Genomic DNA, 21024 nt, shown 5'->3' on the forward strand with positions numbered 1-21024 from the left:
CTGAATGTGAGGTGAATCCTGAAATGAACTGTGCGTAATTAGAAAAGCAATCTAATTGGCTGATTCACACACCAGCAACAGAAGTTAATTAAGAGAGAAAGTCACGCACTAAAGCAGACACATGAACAAACACACACGCGGAGCACAATCGATGGTTCCTGCGAGAACAGAACAGCTCCTGGTGGAGGTTGAGGTGGGATAGAGTGAGAATGTTACATAAGTGTTATGTGAGTTATGCTGGAGAGCGTTTGAAAGCTGTGGGTGGATAGAGAGATCATTGCATAATGTTCTCTCCTTCCTTCCTTTCTTCCTCTCAAAAGCTCTCTCTTGGCACAGAAAAATGGACAGATACTGCCGAAATCTGCTCTTCTCTTTCTTTCCACCTGCCCCGGTATTACTTCAGAGATATATATCCAGGGCATAATATATACATATATATATATATCTCTGAAGGAATGCCGGGGCAGGTGGAGAGAAAGAGAAGAGCATATATATACAGTCAAACCAAAATTTATTCAGACACCTTGAACATTTCATTCATTAATTCAGTTTATTCACTATAGTTTAAAAAAATGGTAATAAAATATGACAAGATCTCAGAGTTAAACTGTCAGAAAAAAATAATCTTAATTATGTCAGATAACACTTAAGCAAAACATGGTCAGGTCAAAGTGTCTGAATCATTTTTGGTTCCAAATTTTTATCAATTTTACTGGTAGTCCACTGTATGAAGAATTTTTGGGTATAATATGTCACAGTTTACTTTATTTTGCTGTCCTCACTTACATAAATCAACTATAGTGTCCTGAACACACTAGTAAAAAATATATATAAAAAAAATATATTTAGTGTCTGAATAATTTTTGGTTTGACTGTAATATAATATAATATAATATAATATACAGTATATATACACACATATTTTTATTTATTTATTTATTTTTTTTCAAGATTCTTTGATGAATAGAAAGTTCAAAAGAAATAATGTAGAAATAATGTAGTATAATTTAGAAAGTTTTGCTACATTATAAATGTCTTTACTGTCACTTTTGATCAATATATTTCATCCTCGCTACTATATTAATGAGGAATTGTTTTTTATTAATCTATTTTTAATTACTAGTGAGTAACTCAAAGCTTAGACCTACCCATAAAAAACTCATTTTTTTTATTTTATTCTAGTATAAAGTAGAATTTTAGAATAAAAAAAATAGAATTTAATTACAAATAAAGTCATATCTTACTTCTAAATTGTACTTCCAAAGGGAGGTTTTGTCAGATTTTGCGGTCTTCTAGGGACAAATCTGCCCCAAACTTTATCCAAGATTAAACCACGCAGGTTAAGTCAAAGGTTCCTGTTCAGAAAAAAGGACACACAGGGCACTTGTCCCCATGGCAACGCTGACGACATCACTTCCTGTGCTGTGACAGGTTTCGACTGGGTTCTGATGAGGTTGCCAGGGCGACACACTTATGCAGGTAGCGAGCGATCCAAGTCTTCACAAACACACACTTGTTTTCCTTAGCCAGTGACTTATATAGCTGGGAGCATGGGAGCGGATTTTGTTTTGTTTTTTGAGGGTATTGAAATCTCCTGTCGCTCAAATCAGTGCCAGAGTAAACGCCCCTTCTATACGTACAGTACGTGTGATTGGCTAATGTACCTCAAGCTGTCACTCATCAGGGCGGGTGAAGCTGCTAAATACTGAATAGTGTTGATTTGTAAATGTGGGCGGTCATATGTTAATGAGCTCATGAATAATCATTTCAGTATGAATAAATGTTCTGGAGAGGAACTTGAGAGTTCTGAAAGTTATGGAATGTTTTCATATGCGGCCTGTAAACCCAACAATCAAAAGACAGATTTCTGAATATATAAAAAAAAAAAAAAAAAAAAAAAGTGTTTAGATGTGCGTGTTTATGTACCTTCATAACGATGAAGATGACGAGGATCACAAAGACATTAGCCTGCGGGTGTTTCCAGGCGACCGAGTGACTGTCATAATTAAAGTCTTCTGTGATTCCTTGCTTTGTCCAAGTGCGATTGTCAAAAAATGAAACCAGGGTGTCCTTTTGTGTAAGCTAGAAAGAAAAATACATGTTATTAACAGGAGGTTTAGTATTCACTTGCTTATTTTAAGCATAACTCTCACAATATTACTGTTAGTTTTATGCTTAAAACAAATTAAATATATATATTTGCCAATGAGGTAAACAGGTAAGACAAAAATTGATTGAAGAAGATATATTCTCTGAAATCAAGATTTATTATCATACACCAAAGTTTCCCAAACAGGAGTTTGTGGGTTGATGAAAATCTAATAATTAATTCAATCATAAAAATGTACAATTTATAGATAAAACACTTACTAAAAAGAAGAAATATTTACATGCAAATGTGTTGTTAAAATACTGAAATATTAACTTAACTTCAGTGGGTAAATAAACACTTAAGGTCAAAAGAGTTGACAAAACACAAAATCCCTGTCTTAAATATTTTTTTCAAGAAAACATCATTGGTAACACTTTAAAATAACATGAACTAACAATGAACAATATTTCTACAGCATTTATTAATCTTACTTACTGTTAATCTCAAACCTTTTTTAAGATCAAAAGTTGTATCTGTTAACATTAGTTAATGCACTGTGAACTAAAATTAACATGAACATTTAACTAGAACTAACAAAGGTTAATAAATGCTGCGAGAATTATTGCTTATTGTTAGTTAATGCAATGTTAACACATGAAACATTATTGTAAAGTGTTAACACTTCCTTTTTACAGATGTTTAGATATTTTACTATTAAACAAGACAAAAATACTGGCTGAGAAAAGAGTGCAGTCATACGCTGCTAATGGTGTATTTTATTGCCACGTTCTGTATTTTATATAAGAGTGCGTATGTGTGTGTGAGATAGAGAGTGAGAGTTGATGCCTTATTCTGTATTTTATACGAGTGTGTAAGATTGATTAATGAACGCCTCATGTTTCTCTCAACTGTCTCATTAAGATTATTAACAGGATGGATTTAACAGCCTGGGGAACAAACACATATTGTGTGTGTGTGTGTGTGTGTGTGTGTGTGTGTGTGTGTGTGTGTGTGTGTGTGTGTGTGTGTGTGTGTGTGTGCGTGCGTGCGTGTTACCTGTCCGGCCATGAACTGCCCAAAGCCCGGAGGGAAAGTAAGCGTTGAAATCAGTAGTGTGACCAGGGCGGGATACAACAGACGCCTGCACACGAATCAGACACACAAACACTTGTGATATTATACTTCTGAACAGACCTTCACTGTTCTGAAATTAAGATAATTGTAATATAATAACTGCAGTCTAATTTGATTGCTTTCAGAAAGCTTTGGGGAATTTTAGAAGTGCCCAAATTATGGCATTTTAAAGATTCCTAATGTTGTTTTGGTTTCTCCTACAACAGGTTTACAAGCATCCAAGGTCAAAAAACACTTTAATTTTCTCATAATATTCATTGCATCATCAGCTCTTTTCTCTCAGTGTCTGAAACGGTTCTATCAAAGATTCGGTCTCTCTAAACCCTGTCTTTCTGAGAGCCTGCTCTGCTCTGCTCGGTCAGATGGACCAAATGCTCATTATCATATCTGAATCTCAGCACTTGATTCACAGTGATACGAACAGTAAAGATGGCGTCGGTTTTACCGTATCAATCTCATCATTTGCTTTGGCAGCAGAAAACAGCGTCTTCTCGACATGAACAACACCAACCAAACTCTTCCAGTCTCAGATACAACTACAGTGATTGAGGGCGGGGCAAAGGAGATGCTGTTCAGCCAATAAAAACCACAGGCTGCCATTATGCAAATTAGTTATAAACCTTTGTAGATTCAGCAGGAAGTGAGACTGAATTACTGACGACTCGTTTCAGTTCAGAATCACTTCTTTCATTTAGGAGACAAAAACTCCATTTATCTGAACTTTGATTTTTGAAACTTTTCAGATCTTTTCGCTCACAATTACAGAGAAACAAGCAGACACACAGGGAACACTCACTTCTTCATGAGGAACTTGTTAATAGTTTTCTGTTTTCGCATAAACTGAACAATTAGCCTGTTCAAATACACAAATAAGGCTCCACCAAACCCGCTGGCGATTCTGCAGAGAGAGAGAAAATTATGAGTGACATCATGCATATTCATTATGAATGGAACAAACATGTTCATGAATAAATCATTCATAATACAGTTCATTACAAGATTGTGTGTGCTTTCATCAAATATCTGTTGGGTACAAAGTGTCTAAAACACGTACATGAACAATTAGCTGGAGACATTTCTTCATGCTTTATAATATTAATTACGGTTTACTCTAACAATTATTTAAAGTAACTAAGATTAATAAATGCTGTAGAAGTGTTGTTCATTGTTAGTTCATCTTAACTAATGTTAACAAATGAAACATTGTAAAGTGTTACCAAAAACATATTTACATAAATGTAAGCACTTAAGTTCAGTACTGAGCATCATAATAAACAGATGCTAAATCACAGAGGCTGAAATATTAACAAAAGTTCTTCAAGTGGACTCTGGGTAATGTTACTTGACCAATCTGACACAGCTGTTGAACATTTCTGATATAACTGACGAGAAACAGAGAGAAATGTGTTTATCAAACACTTCTTCAAGGGGTCATGAACTGCATTTTTGTACATTTTATAATGTTCCACTTATAATGTTATCAAGGTTTTTACAACAAAAAAACATCCTAATTTAGAAATAATAAGCTATTTTCTGTCCTGTTTTTGACCCTCTCTTTGAAACACTCTGTTTTGATGGGCGTTTCATTCAAGAGTTGGAAGTAAACGCCCACTGCTGTGATTGGCTAACAGTTTTGCATATTAAAATAATTTTCAACATCCCCGCCATTACACGTGTGGAATTGTTTTGAAAACTTCCAATGTTGAAAAATGTCTCGTTACATAGTTGAAAATAAAACATGCGTATTACATATGCTTTATAAGTCTTGGTTATGGCAAATAAAGTTTAAATACTTAGAGTTAGAAGTTATAGATGACAAATGATAACTTGAATTATGAATGAATGTACCATCATTTGACACACTGTTGTTTTTATAAGCTATTCTTAGTTCATTCTTTTTGATAAAGTGAAAAACGTACATTGTCATTTGCAGTGTCATGTTTTAAATAAAATTAAATGTGTTTTAATGTCTTACTGATGACAAAACAGAAGCTTTAAAGCTTTTATTCAGGATTACAGCGAATCACAGATCAAACAATAACAAAAACAGTGTTCTCTTTTTCTTCCATATATGATAATCCAACGCATTAACCCCATAAATGCCGAAGCAAAGGAAAGAACAGCACATCACAAGTATTCAGTTTGACTGCGGTGCTACAGTATAAAAAAAAAAAAATTGTACATCAAGCGATCTGTATCAGACAAAGCAATAGTCACACATGGTAAAAACACTGTTACTCACACTTGTGTGTTGTGGATCCAATATAGTCGGCACTGCATCATCTTTTATTCTCAGTCTCTCTGAAAGGCCTGCGCACAACTGTGTTTTGTTAAAAAAAACTAATCCGAAGTAAAATTAAGCGAACAAACGAACAGTGTCTGACTGGAACGTCGTTAAAAATAAAGTTCATCCAAGTTTTTTTCCATAACTTGCCACTTCAACACCTCTTGTAATCCTCAGAGGCGTCTCTATGGTTTTGTTACTGGAGTAATCCTGCATTTGTGTCGGTCTCGTATTAACTAGTACGTGACGTGTGAATTGGTGGGCGGGGCTAAAGACGCGATGATGTAGAAGTGGGCATCGATCATCTTCTGCAGAGGCGCACTATGACGTAATAATGTGACAAAATCCATTTTCTAAGCTTGATTTCAATAAAAGCTGTTTTTGAACTAACGAGGAAGTTGAGTTCTGAAACGTGCAGGATGTTTTTAACAGTACAGTGACATCTTATACGTCAAAAGATCAAGGAAAAGTTGATTTCTCAATTCATGACCCCTTTAACTTTTTATCCTTTAACTTAGTTTCTTTAACTTAAATTTACAAAATGTATGTTATCGTTTAGATATTTTTACTGGAAACCAAGAAAGATATACTAAGAAAAAATTATTTTTGCACTGTTAAGAGCTGGTACACGAGAAATGAAGAAACAAGAACAAGAAGAACTGGCAGAACTGACCCGATAACAGCAAAGGCTGGAAGCTCCTGGAGGTCAAAAGGGAAGTCCAGTCTGAACCGTGTTTTAAAGAGAGCCGTGATCGTCTCTGAGAGAGAGAGAGAGAGAGAAGATTCCTTTAACACTCAACATAATACATGTACATAATGTGTGTTTTAAAGCATATAAAGAGCCCCTTTTATGCTTTTTGGTATATTCTCTTTCATGCAGTGTGTAAATGAGCTGATTCTGAATGTAAAAGATCTGAAAAGTTTCAAAGATCAAAGTTCAGATAAATGGAGTTTTTGTCTCCTAAAAGAAAGAAGTGATTCTGAACTGAAACAAGTCGTCAGTAATTCCAGTCTCACTTCCTGCTGAACCTATGTAAATTTGTAGCTAATTTGCATAAATCCAGCCTGTGGTTTTCATTGGCTGCTGTGAACAGCGTCTCCTTTGCCCCGCCCTCAAACACTGTAGTTGTATCTGAGACTGGAAGAGTTTGGTTCATGTTGTTCATGTCTGTTTTCTGCTGCCAAACCAAATCCACTGTGATGAGATTGATACGGTAAAACCAACGCCATCATTATTGTTCGTATCACTGTGAATCAAGTGCTGAAATTCAGATGTGCTAATGAGAGTTTGGTTTCTGACCAATCACAACAGACTGGGCCATCTGACCAATCAGAGAAGGAGCAGCTCTCAGAAAGGCGGGGTTTAAAGAGACCGAATCTTCGAACTAACTGTTTCAGACACTGTGAAAAAAGAATTGATGCTGCAATGGATATTATGAGAAAATAAAAGTGTTTTTTGACCTTGGATGCCTGTAAACCTGTTGTAGGAGAAATCAAAACAAAACTAGCAACCTTTAAAGTAGCATAACAGGGGCACTTTAACACACACACGCACACACGCACACACACACACACACACACACACACACACACACACACACACACCTTCATCCCTGTTCCACACTGCCAGGACTCTGAAGATAAAGGCACTGAATGTAGCAGCAAAGAATCCACGCCAGTAGTTTCGTACGGCGAAAAATGTGGAGGTGACCTCAATGCTGAATAATACACCTGAAACACACAAACATATATAATATTATTTTTATATATATTTTGTTCTTGTTCAGTTTTGCTTTAGGGAAGCTTTCAGATATTTTATCCCAAATAAACCACAGTTTTCACCTCCAATAGGAGCAGCAAAGCAGCATCCGACTCCGACAGCACAGGCAGCTGCAAGCATCTCAATGTTTCTGGACTCATTCTGTTCAACACACACACACAATAGATAATTTAATATACGACAACAGACTACTTGACTGGTTTTGTTTAACACACAAACACACACACAACCCACAAACAGAAGTACACACGCACCAGCACAATCTAGGACCATTCAATACACCAACACAATCACAATAAAAATCTAATTACAAAAACTTACAATTTACAGAACACACACCATCTACGTATCTACTAACAGATACACACACAGAGACACACACCTGTATTTGGTAAATCTATTCAGAGATGGATATCGCTGTTAGTTTTATCCTCACAAAAGGAAAACTTCATCAAGAGAAATACGAAAATAAACACATTTTAGATTAATTTCGAACACACACACACACGCACACAAACCCTCTCACTCTTCCCAGGAATAAATATTAAGGGTCTGACAAGGTAAGAAAGACTGTCATTTTTCTCAATGTACAATACTGCATATAAATTAAATATTTTTGATGAAAATAATAATAATAATAATAATAATAATAATAATAACAATAATAATAACAAACAACACATACGCTTGACTTTGGTGGATCTGTTCAACATCTGTTCAAAATCTTCCAATTAGAAACCGGAATAACAAAACCTAAACCTAGGTTTTTAAACTCACCCAAACTTTACAAGTAGCAGCAGTTACATATGATGATTAAAAAGAGGCATTATTATTAAAATGTTGAAACACACTCATTTTTCTCTTAAGTCCACTTATGTTTACATGTGCACCAATAAAGTGATTATTTCCAATAATCAGAGTAAGAACTTAATCACAGAGAAAGATGTTTACATGACACGAGCAAACCTCTTCACTCCTGTTTACATGCAATTTTCATTATTCTGATTATTCGCTAAGAAGTGTGGTTATTTTTACGGGCATTCTTCACATTCCCCAATGCATAGCATAAAATAACACAGTCAGTGTGTTACTGGCCACTGTTTTAATCCACTTATGACAAATGCAAAACATATTTCTAGGGACATATTGGATTTTATTCTGGTGACGTGCCTAAAAATGTCTTCATTTCGATTTTTTACAATATTAATATACATTATATTCATGTGACACAAAGTTGTCAACATGAACTCTTCAGCACCACAAATATGTGATGCCGTCTTTACCGCTGCGTTCACAAAATTGCGCATGAAAACGTCACGTGTTTGTCACAAGAACATGTGCACTTTGGTCATTTTGAGTGGAATAGATGCCATTAAAGTGTTTACATGCCTGTTTATGGCGATTAAAATCAGCATACACCACATATTTTACTATTATCATGGCTACTATGATTATGAGGTTAATTGCATAAATTTGATCAAACTATTGTGTTTACATGAGGTAAAGTTTATTTGCAATATTGCCTAAATTTCATTATAATTGCATTATGATGTTGCATGTAAAAGTAGTCATTGATAGTCAAAGTGTCTTGCATCAAAATAGTTGCATTTACATTTTTTTTTTTTTTGGTAATTCTTTTTTTTTCATTTGATTCTCTTTACTGTAATGCAGGATTTATTTACTGGATTACAGTTAAAACACTATAATGCAATGCATGGATAAAAGACAGCATTCAAACTTTGAATGCAATTTAATGAAATTATCTGAAACATTTTATGGTGTTGCATGGCAAAATTCACTTGTTCTAATGGCTTTATCGATCTTAGTTTAGAGAAATATGTCTAATTAGAAGAACTTTCACACTAATGAATTAAACAGGAGCCAATAGTTAAATACATCTGGTGGGTACATCCATAATTATTATGTAAATACATGGTTTTACATTGTACTTATTTAAAAATACCTGCATATAATTTACAGTTCTCTCTGTAATTACATACTAATTACAACTTAACCCACCCATAAACCTACCCATACCACCAAACCTGTTCTAACCTTACCCGTATCCACCTCAATAGCAACACAAGTGTTCTGCAATACAACATCTGCTCAATAATAACAATTTTATACTTCACTTTGGTACAAAATATGACCCAAGATACTTAAAACCAATTTTATGTGTACTCCATTTAGTACTATTAGAGGATTCTGCTTAAAATCGCAGGCTATGAAACTTTGTTTTAATTACCTCATAAATTCCACCAAAGAAAGACATGAATTTGCAGAGAAGAGCAGCACACAAACTGGCAATGTGCACAAACGGACCCTACAGGATAGAAAACACACACACTTAAGGCTTGTGATGAATCCAAAACAAAGCAGGGACGCTACAATAACACTGAGGGCAGGTAAATTAGATCTCCAGCTAAAAACACATTGTTCACATATGAAAAATACTTATGTTCACCTCCTTGCCCAGAGGCAAACCACTGCCCAGCGCGCAGGTCAGCCCAACCACTTTGGCCACGAATGTTTTCAGTGTGAGATATTCCTTCAGCACCACTCCTCTGAGAATCGTCTTCATTTCAGGAATACCAGACCCTGATTGAGAGACAAACGCTGAATTATGAAGAAGAACAGAAACCTCTTATGAGTGTGTGAATGTAAGCGTGTCTCACCGGCAGCCTGAGGTGCTACTATGTGTGTGAAGCCTGCAGAGAAACTGATGAGAACCACAGGATACGTGACCCAAGCCAAATACTGCAGGACAACGTTACTGTCCAAACCACCGTACATCCACTTCTGTGCTGTAGAAAGCAGAACACACAAGTAGAAACTTACAGGGTGCACGTATGTGCTGTAACATTTTAATAAGATAAATGACAAAGTATCTACACTGCAAAAAAAATGTTTGTTTTCCGTTAAAAAGATCTAAACTTTCTTAAATCAAGATACATTTACTTGAGAAGCAAAATTACGTCTTGTTTTCTGAAAAAATATCATTAAAATGAAGCGAGTTTGTGTTTAAAATATAGAAAATATAGTTGCAAGCAGCAATTAAGGTGCCAAGCACTTTGGGGCCAAGGCATCTGGAGATGATTTTAAGCAGAATGGTTGAAAACCCATAAACACATTCACTTTCAATGTAACAATTCCTTATTACTTCTGACCAATAGGTGGTGCTGACACCAAATTGATTTGGTGTGGTCAGTGTTGGGTGGCAATGAGACGCACCAAATTTGGTGTCAATATGCCAAAGCCTTGCAGAGATACAGCCTCAGATGCAGTTTGGCATCATGCATGAAATTCGTTGATGCGGTAAATGAAAATGGTTTCGTCTATTGACACAAAATCCATAACTTTTTGCCAGCATACCATAGCCAGATCAGAGTCTAATTTGGTGAAAATCGGACCAACGGTCTAGGAGGAGTTTGAAAGAGTAGGATTTTAAATGAATCAAAATGGCAGACAGGAAGTTTGGCCAATTATGGCATGATTTGGTATTGATGTTCTCAGCATGATCCAAGGGATCTATCAAGACCTGTCATGACAACAGGCTAAACTAATTAACATTTTTTTTTTTTTTTTTAATTATAATTTGTGACCACAATGCCTCAAAACTGAGTACATTCAGGACATTGTGTCAAAGACACATACCAAGTTTTATAACGTTACTCAAATGCATTTGTAAAATATAGTATTTCATGACAAAATTAAAAATGGCCGATGCCCAAAATGGCTGACATGGGAAAATTGGGTATTGTTCGACTCGGTATGCTGCATCTAATCTAAAGAGATTTGAGTCTTGTAATTTCTGGCCAAACTGTTCAGAAGTTAAAAGCAAAGATAGGTTGCAAAGGTTGTTGGTGGTACCACCACGGTAGTAAAAAATTGCCACCGTCACAGCCCTAAACGCAACTTTGGACAGTTGGTGGCACTAGAGGGATTGAGTTAGACTCCAAAATTGCTGTGGTTAATGTTCAGACTCTTTTCTATAAGTGTGCCAGTGGTCTCTAAATGAATTATAGAGCAACTCCAAAAAAACAGAAAAAAAAAAACAGATACAGCCAATAATCATGACAATTCCTGACATCTTCACCTCACACACACACACACACACACACTAACCTTGTAATAGGAGGGCGATGCAGAAATCCATAACAAAACTGACCAGCGCCATGACGAGTCCCAGCAAGATGAGGAAGATCCAGTCCTCGCCGACCCGCAACATGAAGAACCGCTGACAGTGCACTGCACAGACTCCACAGAGAAAGACTACATTACCCACAATGCATCAATGCACACCTGGCACAAAAACAGACTGCACTACCTACAAAGTACCCACAATTCCTAAACAACATACTTTGGGTACATTTTAAGCAAACAATACAGTAATTTTTAAACAATAGTTGAGTTAAATAAAATTACCCAGCAGGGTGGTCAAACATTTAACCCAACCACTGGGTCAAAACAACCCAATTGCTGAGTTTGTCTATTTTCAACCCAACTTGGGTTGTTTTTAACCCAGCATTTTTAGAGTCACTCTTACATTTTGCAACAATATAAAACAATGAAGCAGTTGAGATTTGCTATATATATATATAATTTTATGCATACTTTATGTATGCGGATAAAGTTGGATATCCAATTTATATGGATGTACTTTATATACAGAGCTGGGCGATAATATAGTTACATTTTGCAATGAAATAATAAAATCAGTCAGGCGTGTACGTTCTTGAGTGCAACTGCAGGAACGCAGTCCATTAAACTCAATAACAGCATTTCTGCAGTCATTTTGGAAACATTAATTCTTTATTCTTCTCATAAACAACAGGTCTGGAAAAGCATCTCCGTCATCCATAACACAAACACACGGCTGCTGTTAGTATCCACGGCAACCTCGATAAGAGCCAATGATGACTCACCAAATGATGGAGCGAGAAGCAGCGAATGTGAACATGTACGAGACAGGTGGCGTAGGAGTGACAATGTGGACGTGTCTTCAAACACACTTAATGCTCTTAAAATGACTTCTAAGGCAATGTTTCCAGACGTCTTTGAAATGCAGTCACCAACTTTAGACAAAAATGAGACATGAAAGAATGAGATGAACACACACACACACACACACACACACACACACTGAGGCCTGTGTGAGAAGCGGAACCTCTAAATGTCTTGTTTATGCAGATGTAATGAGGGTGAAGGGTTTATGTAAGAGTGTGTGTGTCACTGCTGGCTTCTGCTTTATAACACCACTCAATCAAAACAAAGTCATTAGCTCGCATTACTCTCACTCTTCTTCATTTAACCCCTCGCTTTCTGTTCACAGAACTGAAATTACCTTCTGTTAGCCCATCCAGATTCACTTATGAGCAGCCAAATCCGTGTTTCTTACAGAAAATTTTGGAATGTAATATTTACTATTATACAATCTATATCGAATCTGATTGGCTGAGAGGTATTCTACCAGTATCGCCACGTTTCACAGTTTGAATCACCCCGCTTACAGCGAGTGTCATGGCAAGTCCACCATATTTTATACTATTGTTGTTGTGTAATGGAATGTAGTTTTAAAGTTTTTTTTTTAGGCGAGAATGTAGTTATTTAAACTTCAAATGTGTTACTTATATAAACACAACAACTATTTGAAAATTTGTTTAGACGCTTTCGCAGATGTGAGCTCCAGGCCGTCAGCGGTTGTTCATCTCGGCCAGTCCTTTGGGAATTTGCCGCTGGCTCTTATGTAGATAGTGTTTAAACATGAAGTATAATTCGTTTTGGGTATATCAAACGGGCAATCTTTGGTTTTAATAATATATTACTTGTTCCAGATGCCAATCAATTTGGGTTAAGGGCTATATTAAGTTTCACAACTTTATATTTACATTTAACTTAAATTCTGTACTAGAACGCTGCTTCTGTATGTTTCACTGAACTGTTTGCTTGTGTTTATTTCCTACTGTACAAACTTCTTGCTGTTATATGGCTATTGTTGTTCATTTAAATATTATTGTTCAATAAATATTGTTTTATATAAATAACATGCCGTATTTGGTATTGAGAAAGGGTCCGTGTCAATGATTGTGTTACATTACATTAATACGCCATTAGATGGCGACTAAGTCTGTATGAGTGAGTCAGCTGCAAAGACTTATTTTGAAAGGGACTGAAACAAGGATGTTGGTTTTACTTTAAACAACATCTTACAAGACGCAACTGACAAATGCATTATCTAGCGCTGTCATGGGAAATCCCCTTAACTGTTAAAAGGACAAAGATATCGCTTTCCTCAGCGGACATTCAAACTGATTTTGTAATTTATCTGAAGGATATCAGCTAGATGCAGGTAATACGCTCTCTTTAAGTCGATCTCTCTCTCTCATAATACTCTACATATAAGCAATATCACACGAGTAGCCGTGCGATATGGCTGTATATCAGCACAGCTGTGATTACCTACAGCCGAATCATATCGCCATATCACACAGCCATATCGCACAGCTACTCATGTGATATTGCTTATTTGCATTATATCAACTAAACATAAATGCAAAAACAAAGTCAAAATTTTGAATTGGTTAAGGGCTACATCAAGTTTCATAACTTTATATTTACATCTGAGCATCATGACTTTTATTTAGCTGCTCCCAAGAACTGTTAATGTATTTCCCAGTACTGTATATGTCAGAAAAACTAAGAGTACAAACACATTAAAGAATCAGTTCATCAATGGATCAGAGACTGATGGTGACATTGTTTTATTGAGGAGTATTTAGTTTGTATTAAGTACATACGTTAGAAGTGATGAGTTAATAAACAACAACTTAATATTTATTGGTTTAAACAGATGCATTTAAATTGTATTTTTACCAGAAAAAAAGTCCGGACGTGATGATTCCAGGGCATATGGAAACCCTGAGAACAAACCACAGACAGTTTGAGGAAAAGTGTGTTTGTGGAGGAGAAACCAGAGAAATGACCAGAGAAAGTGTGCCAAAAAATAAGAGCGAGCGAGAAAGAAAGAATGCGAGAGAGAGAGACAGAGACAGAGAGAGAGACAGAGAGCTGGCAAAAGACACATTTTAGAGATTAGAGAACAGATCAGCTTGTTATTAACAAACACACACACAAACTCATGCCAAAATCAATTTGCAGATCTACAGAAAGTACAGAATGATGAAAAAAACAAACATTTATTTTGTCTCCTGAATACATTAAACAGGATCAGTCTATTCTCTCAAATAAATTAGTTAAATGTCTTTCACATGACATACATATACATACATACACATATACATATATATATATATATATATACACACATACATACACACACACACACACACACACACAGGGCTTGACACCCGCCACCCCGCCGAATGCAGGTATATTTCAGCAGTGTCTACTCCTACTAGACACTTTGGTGGGTTGAATTTTAATATATACATTTTTAAGTGCAATATACAGTATATTGTTGTCAAAAATATCAATATCTGAAACGCTTCCATTACTCATTTTCTGCAGAATAGACACACAATACCAGCATTTCTCTGGTGCCCCTTTTATACTTTCTGATTACACCTGTATTACGTCATAGGCTGTCGCCAGCCAGTAGGATTGTCGTGATTGGACAGATTGTTTCAGACACCGGTCAGGCGAGGGCGTTCCCCAGTTGCGTTCTAGGACGCAGTGTCTCGTTCCCTGTTCTCAGGGAAACAGGGTTACAGTCATAACCCGAGACGTTATCTCAATTAAATTATGTGAACTAAATGTCTTTTAACACTGACACTTTAGCTGAACCAACTGAAGATTTTCAATGCAAGAATCAACATAAAACTGAGTTTTGTCCTTTAAAATCTTTCTACAGTGTATTTTTTACGGCAAGAACTGGTGTTTTAGTTTTATTATGAACATTGCTATTACATTCAGAGGTAGTCAGAATACGAAATATTGCTAAATATAAAGGCAACCAAACATGTGTCACACTTTACCATCTAACAGGGGACCAGTGTCCTTTTGTGCAATGAAATCACTATAACATGCACATTTTGCTGCTGCCTAACTTTACCATGTACACTTTAACTTGTGTGAAAATGGGCATGGAATGGTGAATAAAAAATGTTAACCTATTATGGTAACCTGTTATTGTAATGGCGAATTAGCTAATTTTGTTCAAGTCAATTATTAAACCTTACTGAACCAACCTAAATACATTCATTTATAACAACAAAACCAAGTTTTATGGGTTAAGTCAAGCAGAAATAGCTCTTTGAGGTAACACCACTTTATACAGTGAATATTGATTCAATTAAACAAAATGCTTTTGGTCCCCTGTTAGATGGCAAATTACAAAATCTGTTTGGCTGCTTTGCCATTTCTTACCATCACAAACACACTGTAAAGATTTTGGAGGTCAGATCTCAATTTTATGTTGACTTGCTGCACTGCTGCAAAATTGTCAGTTATCTCTAAATGAGTGTAAATGTCTTTCACAGGATGTTTGACAGCGAGAATAACCAGCATGGCAGAGAGAAAATGAAGCAGGTCAGTGAAAATGAAAGAGCGGCCTGTTGAAACAACTAGTGAGGTTGTCATGGTGACGTATGGAGGGATAGTTTTCTGTAGTGATGATGTCACAGAAAGTGACAATTTAATCTATTTAGTGCTTCACTGTTGCCATGACAACAACAAACTGGTCATCCATCCACCTAAGGAGAGGAGAGGAGCGGCAACCTGTAACCATGGTGACCTGTGGCATGACACAGATCTCCTGCTGACATCACATCTGTTATAGGAAAAGTGTGTGTGTGTGTGTGTGTGTGTGTGTGTGTGTGTGTGTGTGTGTGAGAGAGAGAGAGTATGTGTGAGTGTGTAAGTGTGTGTGTGTGTGTTCGTCTCCCTCTCAATGTTTAATGCATGATCTCACTGTTGGCTTCGACTCCCTGAATCACACAGAAAGTGAAATCTACTCCCTTAGATAAAGACTGAACTGACCGTTGACCTCTGACCTCTGACGCTCTGATGATCTATGATGTTACACACACTGATCAAACCTCAGCATGTCTCTCTCATGTCACTCAGCGCTCATGTTCTCTCAGTAGAGTGATGCCGCCCCCATCAGGACAAACACTGACACTACAACTACTGCATTTCACAAAAAAAAAAAAAAATATATATATATATATATTTATTTTTCAATATTACTTACTTTTATGACTTTTTCCAAAATGAATTTCTCATTACAATAGAAAAGTGTCTAGACATTTTAAAAATTACTATTATTTATTCCCAGTGGAGACTGTCATCACATGTATTCATTATTTATTCATTACTGTAGAGTAAAAATACTGTGAAAAAAGATTTAATCAGCATTAATTAAATGCAAAGCAACAAATAAAATAAGAAAAATATTTAACTAATTAATTTTTGGTAAGGGCATAATTAAAAGCAAGAAAGGATAGATTTGTTTTAAACAAGTCAAGGACAAGGTTAGAAACTGATAAAGTGTAAAGGGTTTTTATGTCCTGTAGAGGGCGCAATATTCAACTGAATCACTATAGTAAGTGATGTTAATAAATGAACCCTCCAGTTACACACCGACAGAATAGATATATATTAGATATAAACAGAAATGTAACGTTAGAAGACTGCACTTCAAACCAAGAGTTCAGTCTGCTCTGTTATATTAAAACTCACTGAAACTTTCTTCTCTCATTTGTACAAATCAAGCTGCTGCTGGTTTTTCTCATGAGAGCAAAGTACAAATCACAAATATCCTGAAGCCAAGTGTAATTATTGAGACAAATGGCATCCTGAATGGTTGCAGGACACGGTTATAAAACCACTAAGAAGCAGCGATGTCATGTTGCAGAAACACTGACTGATACACTAGTTTGCACTGCATCAATCACCTGGATGTTTCAGATCAATAATCGCAGCGGAACACTTCTACACCAAAAATTCTATTTAAAGTGTTAGTTGCTATAGTAACAGACCTGACTGAATGGTTATAAAACAAGACAGTGAAGTGGGCAAAGAGTCTGTGCGTTATTAGCAGTCATATCTGCTGAAGTGCTGTGGAAATGTGGCACAGACTGGACTCACTCACTTCGACACTTGACACATCGTCCCTTCTCATATTCGAGGAGTTTGAGCGACGGGCTGCGATCAGAGATGGAGCGTCGCTGACGACTGTCCTCTCGAAGACGGGCGGCCTCTTCTTTAGCATAAACACCCAGTTCCTGAGTGTAACGGCCATACATCTACAGACAGAGAGAGAGAAACTGAAAACTCATCTACACACTCACACACACATATACGACCCACACAAACTACATAAATATATTTTTATTTATATATATATTTAATATAAAAAAAATATTAAAATAACATTTAATACATATGTTTCTTATCCATTTATAAATAAAATAATATATTTACACAAATATACACACATAAATATACAAAGAAATACAAAATGAATAAAAAAAAAAAAAAATATATATATATATATATAAATTGTGTGTGTATATATTTATATACATTTAATACATATATAATTTCTTATCTATTTATAAATAAAATAATATATATATATATATATATATATATATATATAATAATAAATATATTTACGTTATTTTTTATATTAAAATTATATATATATATATATATAAAATTATAGAGTAATGGAAAAGACAATGTTTGCGCACACTTTGTTCTGCTGATGCTCAGCTGATTTTGATTTTGTCTTTCATGGAGTTTCTTTTTAGGTCTCTGACCTCTAGAGCTCTAAATTTCCACACACACCCAAAGAGCCAAAGGTCAAAGGGCAATTATCATATTAGTCTTCTTCAGTAACATGTTTCTTTGTGCCTGACACACACACACACACACACACACACACACACACACACACACACACACACACACACACACTCGTATCTGTTAGAAACACAACTTCCCTCCAAAAGTTTCCACACAAATTTCACCTCTTTGGTTCAGTTCAGGTGTTTTAATGACACCTGATAAACTTACCAACCCTGCGGCCTATTACACGTACAGTGTGTGTGTGTGTGTGTGTGTGTGTGTGTGTGTGTTGCTCTGTCAGCATTCCATACAGGAGACAGGAAGTGTTTTCCCAGAATCCCCTGCCCTGCTGAAAAGTCCAGCTCAAACCAGCTTAAGGTGGAACTGGTGTTTGGAAGATAGTAGCTGGTTTCTAAAAGGTGAAACAGCTGGTAGAACATCTTGGTTTAAAACCTTACATTCACCATTTATTTGATCAAAAATACAGTAAAAATCTGAAATATTATTACAATTTAAAATAAGTGTTTTCTTTTTGAATATATAGTAAAATGTAATTTATAACCAGTGATCCAATCTGAATTTTCAGCATCATTACTCCAGTCTTCAGTGTCACATGATCCTTCAGAATTCATTCTTATATGATGATTTGCTGCTCAAGAAACATTTATGATTATTATCAATGTTCATATTTTTGTGGAAACTGTGATACATTTTATTTTTCAGGATTCTTTGATGAATAGAAAGTTCAAAAGAACAACATTTCTTTGAAATAGAAACTTTTGTAATATTATAAATGTCACTTTTGATCACTCATATTGTTGATACACATTTAAAAACACATTCCTGGGAGTTTCTAGAGCGCTACATCACCCTCATTCACACACTGATGGGAAAACAAGAGACGGAGATGGACACATGCGTGTCCTTGACCTGACACACAGCCCTCGCTATCAACAGATACAAAGTAATAATTCTTTTATCATGTAGTGTATTAGTCTGGGCTGTTCATTACAGTGAAGAGAGAAACAGACAGAAAGTTGAGAGAGTTTAATAGTGTTTTTGTTGCTTTATAAAGCATTCACAAGGTCACATGACCCACATCAAGATTGACATGAACTAAAAAAACCTTCAAAAGGATGAAGGGAAAATTACTTATGAAGGCGAGGACCTAAATACAGACACAATAAAACCAAACAAACATGCAGCAACAACAAAGTACCAGAGAACTGAAAAGCTATGATTATCATGTGTATTTGCGTGCAGCTATGCGTTTGAAACGACGCTAAATACAGCTGGACGAACGAGACTCGTGACCCCAACCCGACCGACCTCGAGGAACAGTGTTTTTAACCAAAACACAAGAACAACTTTTAAAGTAACAACTTCAGAAAACACTTGTGTTAGAGATCAGAGACAGAGAGAGAGAAACACAATAAAACGGAGACTGAATGTTTAGTTTATTCCATTCTATTCTATTGTATATTAAATCAACATAAATAAATACACATTATACACTTTATGAATTAAAATGAAAAAATTACCACACACACAATAGGTAATATCATAAACAGCAGAATAAGAGTATTCTTAACGTTCGTTTTGCTTATTCTATTCTATTATGTATTGTTAAATCAGCATAAATATACATATTTATAATGCATTGATGAATTATAATGAATTAAAATAATTTTTAAATAATAAAATGAATAAGACACGTTTACTTCACGCATTATGTAACAATGTAATATAAAAACCACAGAATAAGAGTAAACAATGTTCTTACATGTCATTGAATGTTTTGTTTATTCTATTCTATTTTACTGTTAAATCAGTATTAATAAATATACATAATTTATTAATATATTAATTTATAAACGTTATGCATATTTATTTATACCAATTTAACAACATACCACAAATAAAACAAAACATTTAAAAAATACTCTTATTCTGTTGTTTATTATATTACATATTACCATTTGTGTTTAGTAAATGCATTTTTAATTGTTTTTTTTTTTTATTTAATTCATTATAATTCATTAATATATGCATTTATAAACATCATAATAAATTAAATTAAAAATGTATTTACTATGCACAATTTAAATAAAACTTAAATGTGTCAGACTGGAAAATATCTGTTGTGTTGAATTTAGGGCTGTCGAAGTTAACATGACAATAACGCATTAACAGTCTAAAAATAGCGACGTTAAAGCAGGCTCTATTTGACCCTCTGAATCACCCGAAGTTCAAGCCAAGGGGTTGCTAGGTCCACGGTTTTTCCCTACACCAAACATTATTTGTAGCTCGTCTCCCATTCAATTGTCGCAAAGAGCTTTGTGCTTTCTTACTTCTGATTAGAAACAAATTCTAAGCTTTAAAATTACATAGATCAACATCATTTGAAGGGATGCTCTGACCGATCGGCCACAGATTAGTATCGGCCGATAATCACATTCTATGACTCCATCGAAAGTCACAAATTTGGCCGATCTCACAAACCGAATGCAATTTGATGACGTAAAACCAAAAAAAGTCGCCGCTGACGCACAACAGTATAGATGAGGCTTGTGCACCACTTTCTACTTTGTAACTTCGTGAAAAAACACATCTTTATTCAAAGCAGGTTGTCTCGATTCAAACGAGCCCAAACACAACATTACATGATGTGTAGATCTTGAGAAAATCCTAATGGAGTGACATTTACATGCTGCTTCGCTTAAGCAATGGGACTTCCGGGATCTGATAGCATCGCGATCATGACACAGTGTTTTCCAACGTCATTTGAAAGTTCAACCAATGGAAACTGTATCTCGGTATGGTAGGTGGGGATGAGTTTTACAGCTGGAGTGTGTTTGGATTGGTTTGATCTCTCAGATTGACAGGTCTTGATTTACCGTGCGCCATAGAATAAGAGCG

At 35.5% G+C, this 21024-nt stretch overlaps 1 protein-coding gene across 5 annotated transcripts in view; it reads right to left on the bottom strand.

Moving 5' to 3' along the window:
* The window catches only part of clcn2b (chloride channel, voltage-sensitive 2b), a 63949-nt gene that overhangs the window by 24168 nt on the left and 18757 nt on the right, over positions 1-21024 (bottom strand). For 2 of the 5 annotated variants that reach the window (XM_051861778.1, XM_051861783.1), the window contains exons 2-13: positions 17405-17558; positions 14167-14211; positions 11419-11550; positions 9969-10097; positions 9758-9891; positions 9539-9616; positions 7353-7431; positions 7116-7241; positions 6184-6268; positions 4023-4124; positions 3149-3233; positions 1927-2082 (exon numbers count right to left, since the gene is read on the bottom strand). In XM_051861778.1, the coding sequence (XP_051717738.1) occupies positions 1927-2082; positions 3149-3233; positions 4023-4124; positions 6184-6268; positions 7116-7241; positions 7353-7431; positions 9539-9616; positions 9758-9891; positions 9969-10097; positions 11419-11550; positions 14167-14211; positions 17405-17558 (1305 nt within the window). The remainder of the gene's footprint in view (positions 1-1926; positions 2083-3148; positions 3234-4022; positions 4125-6183; positions 6269-7115; positions 7242-7352; positions 7432-9538; positions 9617-9757; positions 9892-9968; positions 10098-11418; positions 11551-14166; positions 14212-17404; positions 17559-21024) is intronic. The other 3 variants (XM_051861779.1, XM_051861782.1, XM_051861781.1) reach the window with 3 other exon arrangements.

This window comes from Ctenopharyngodon idella, chromosome 15, assembly GCF_019924925.1.
Source record: "Ctenopharyngodon idella isolate HZGC_01 chromosome 15, HZGC01, whole genome shotgun sequence".
NCBI lineage: Eukaryota > Metazoa > Chordata > Actinopteri > Cypriniformes > Xenocyprididae > Ctenopharyngodon > Ctenopharyngodon idella.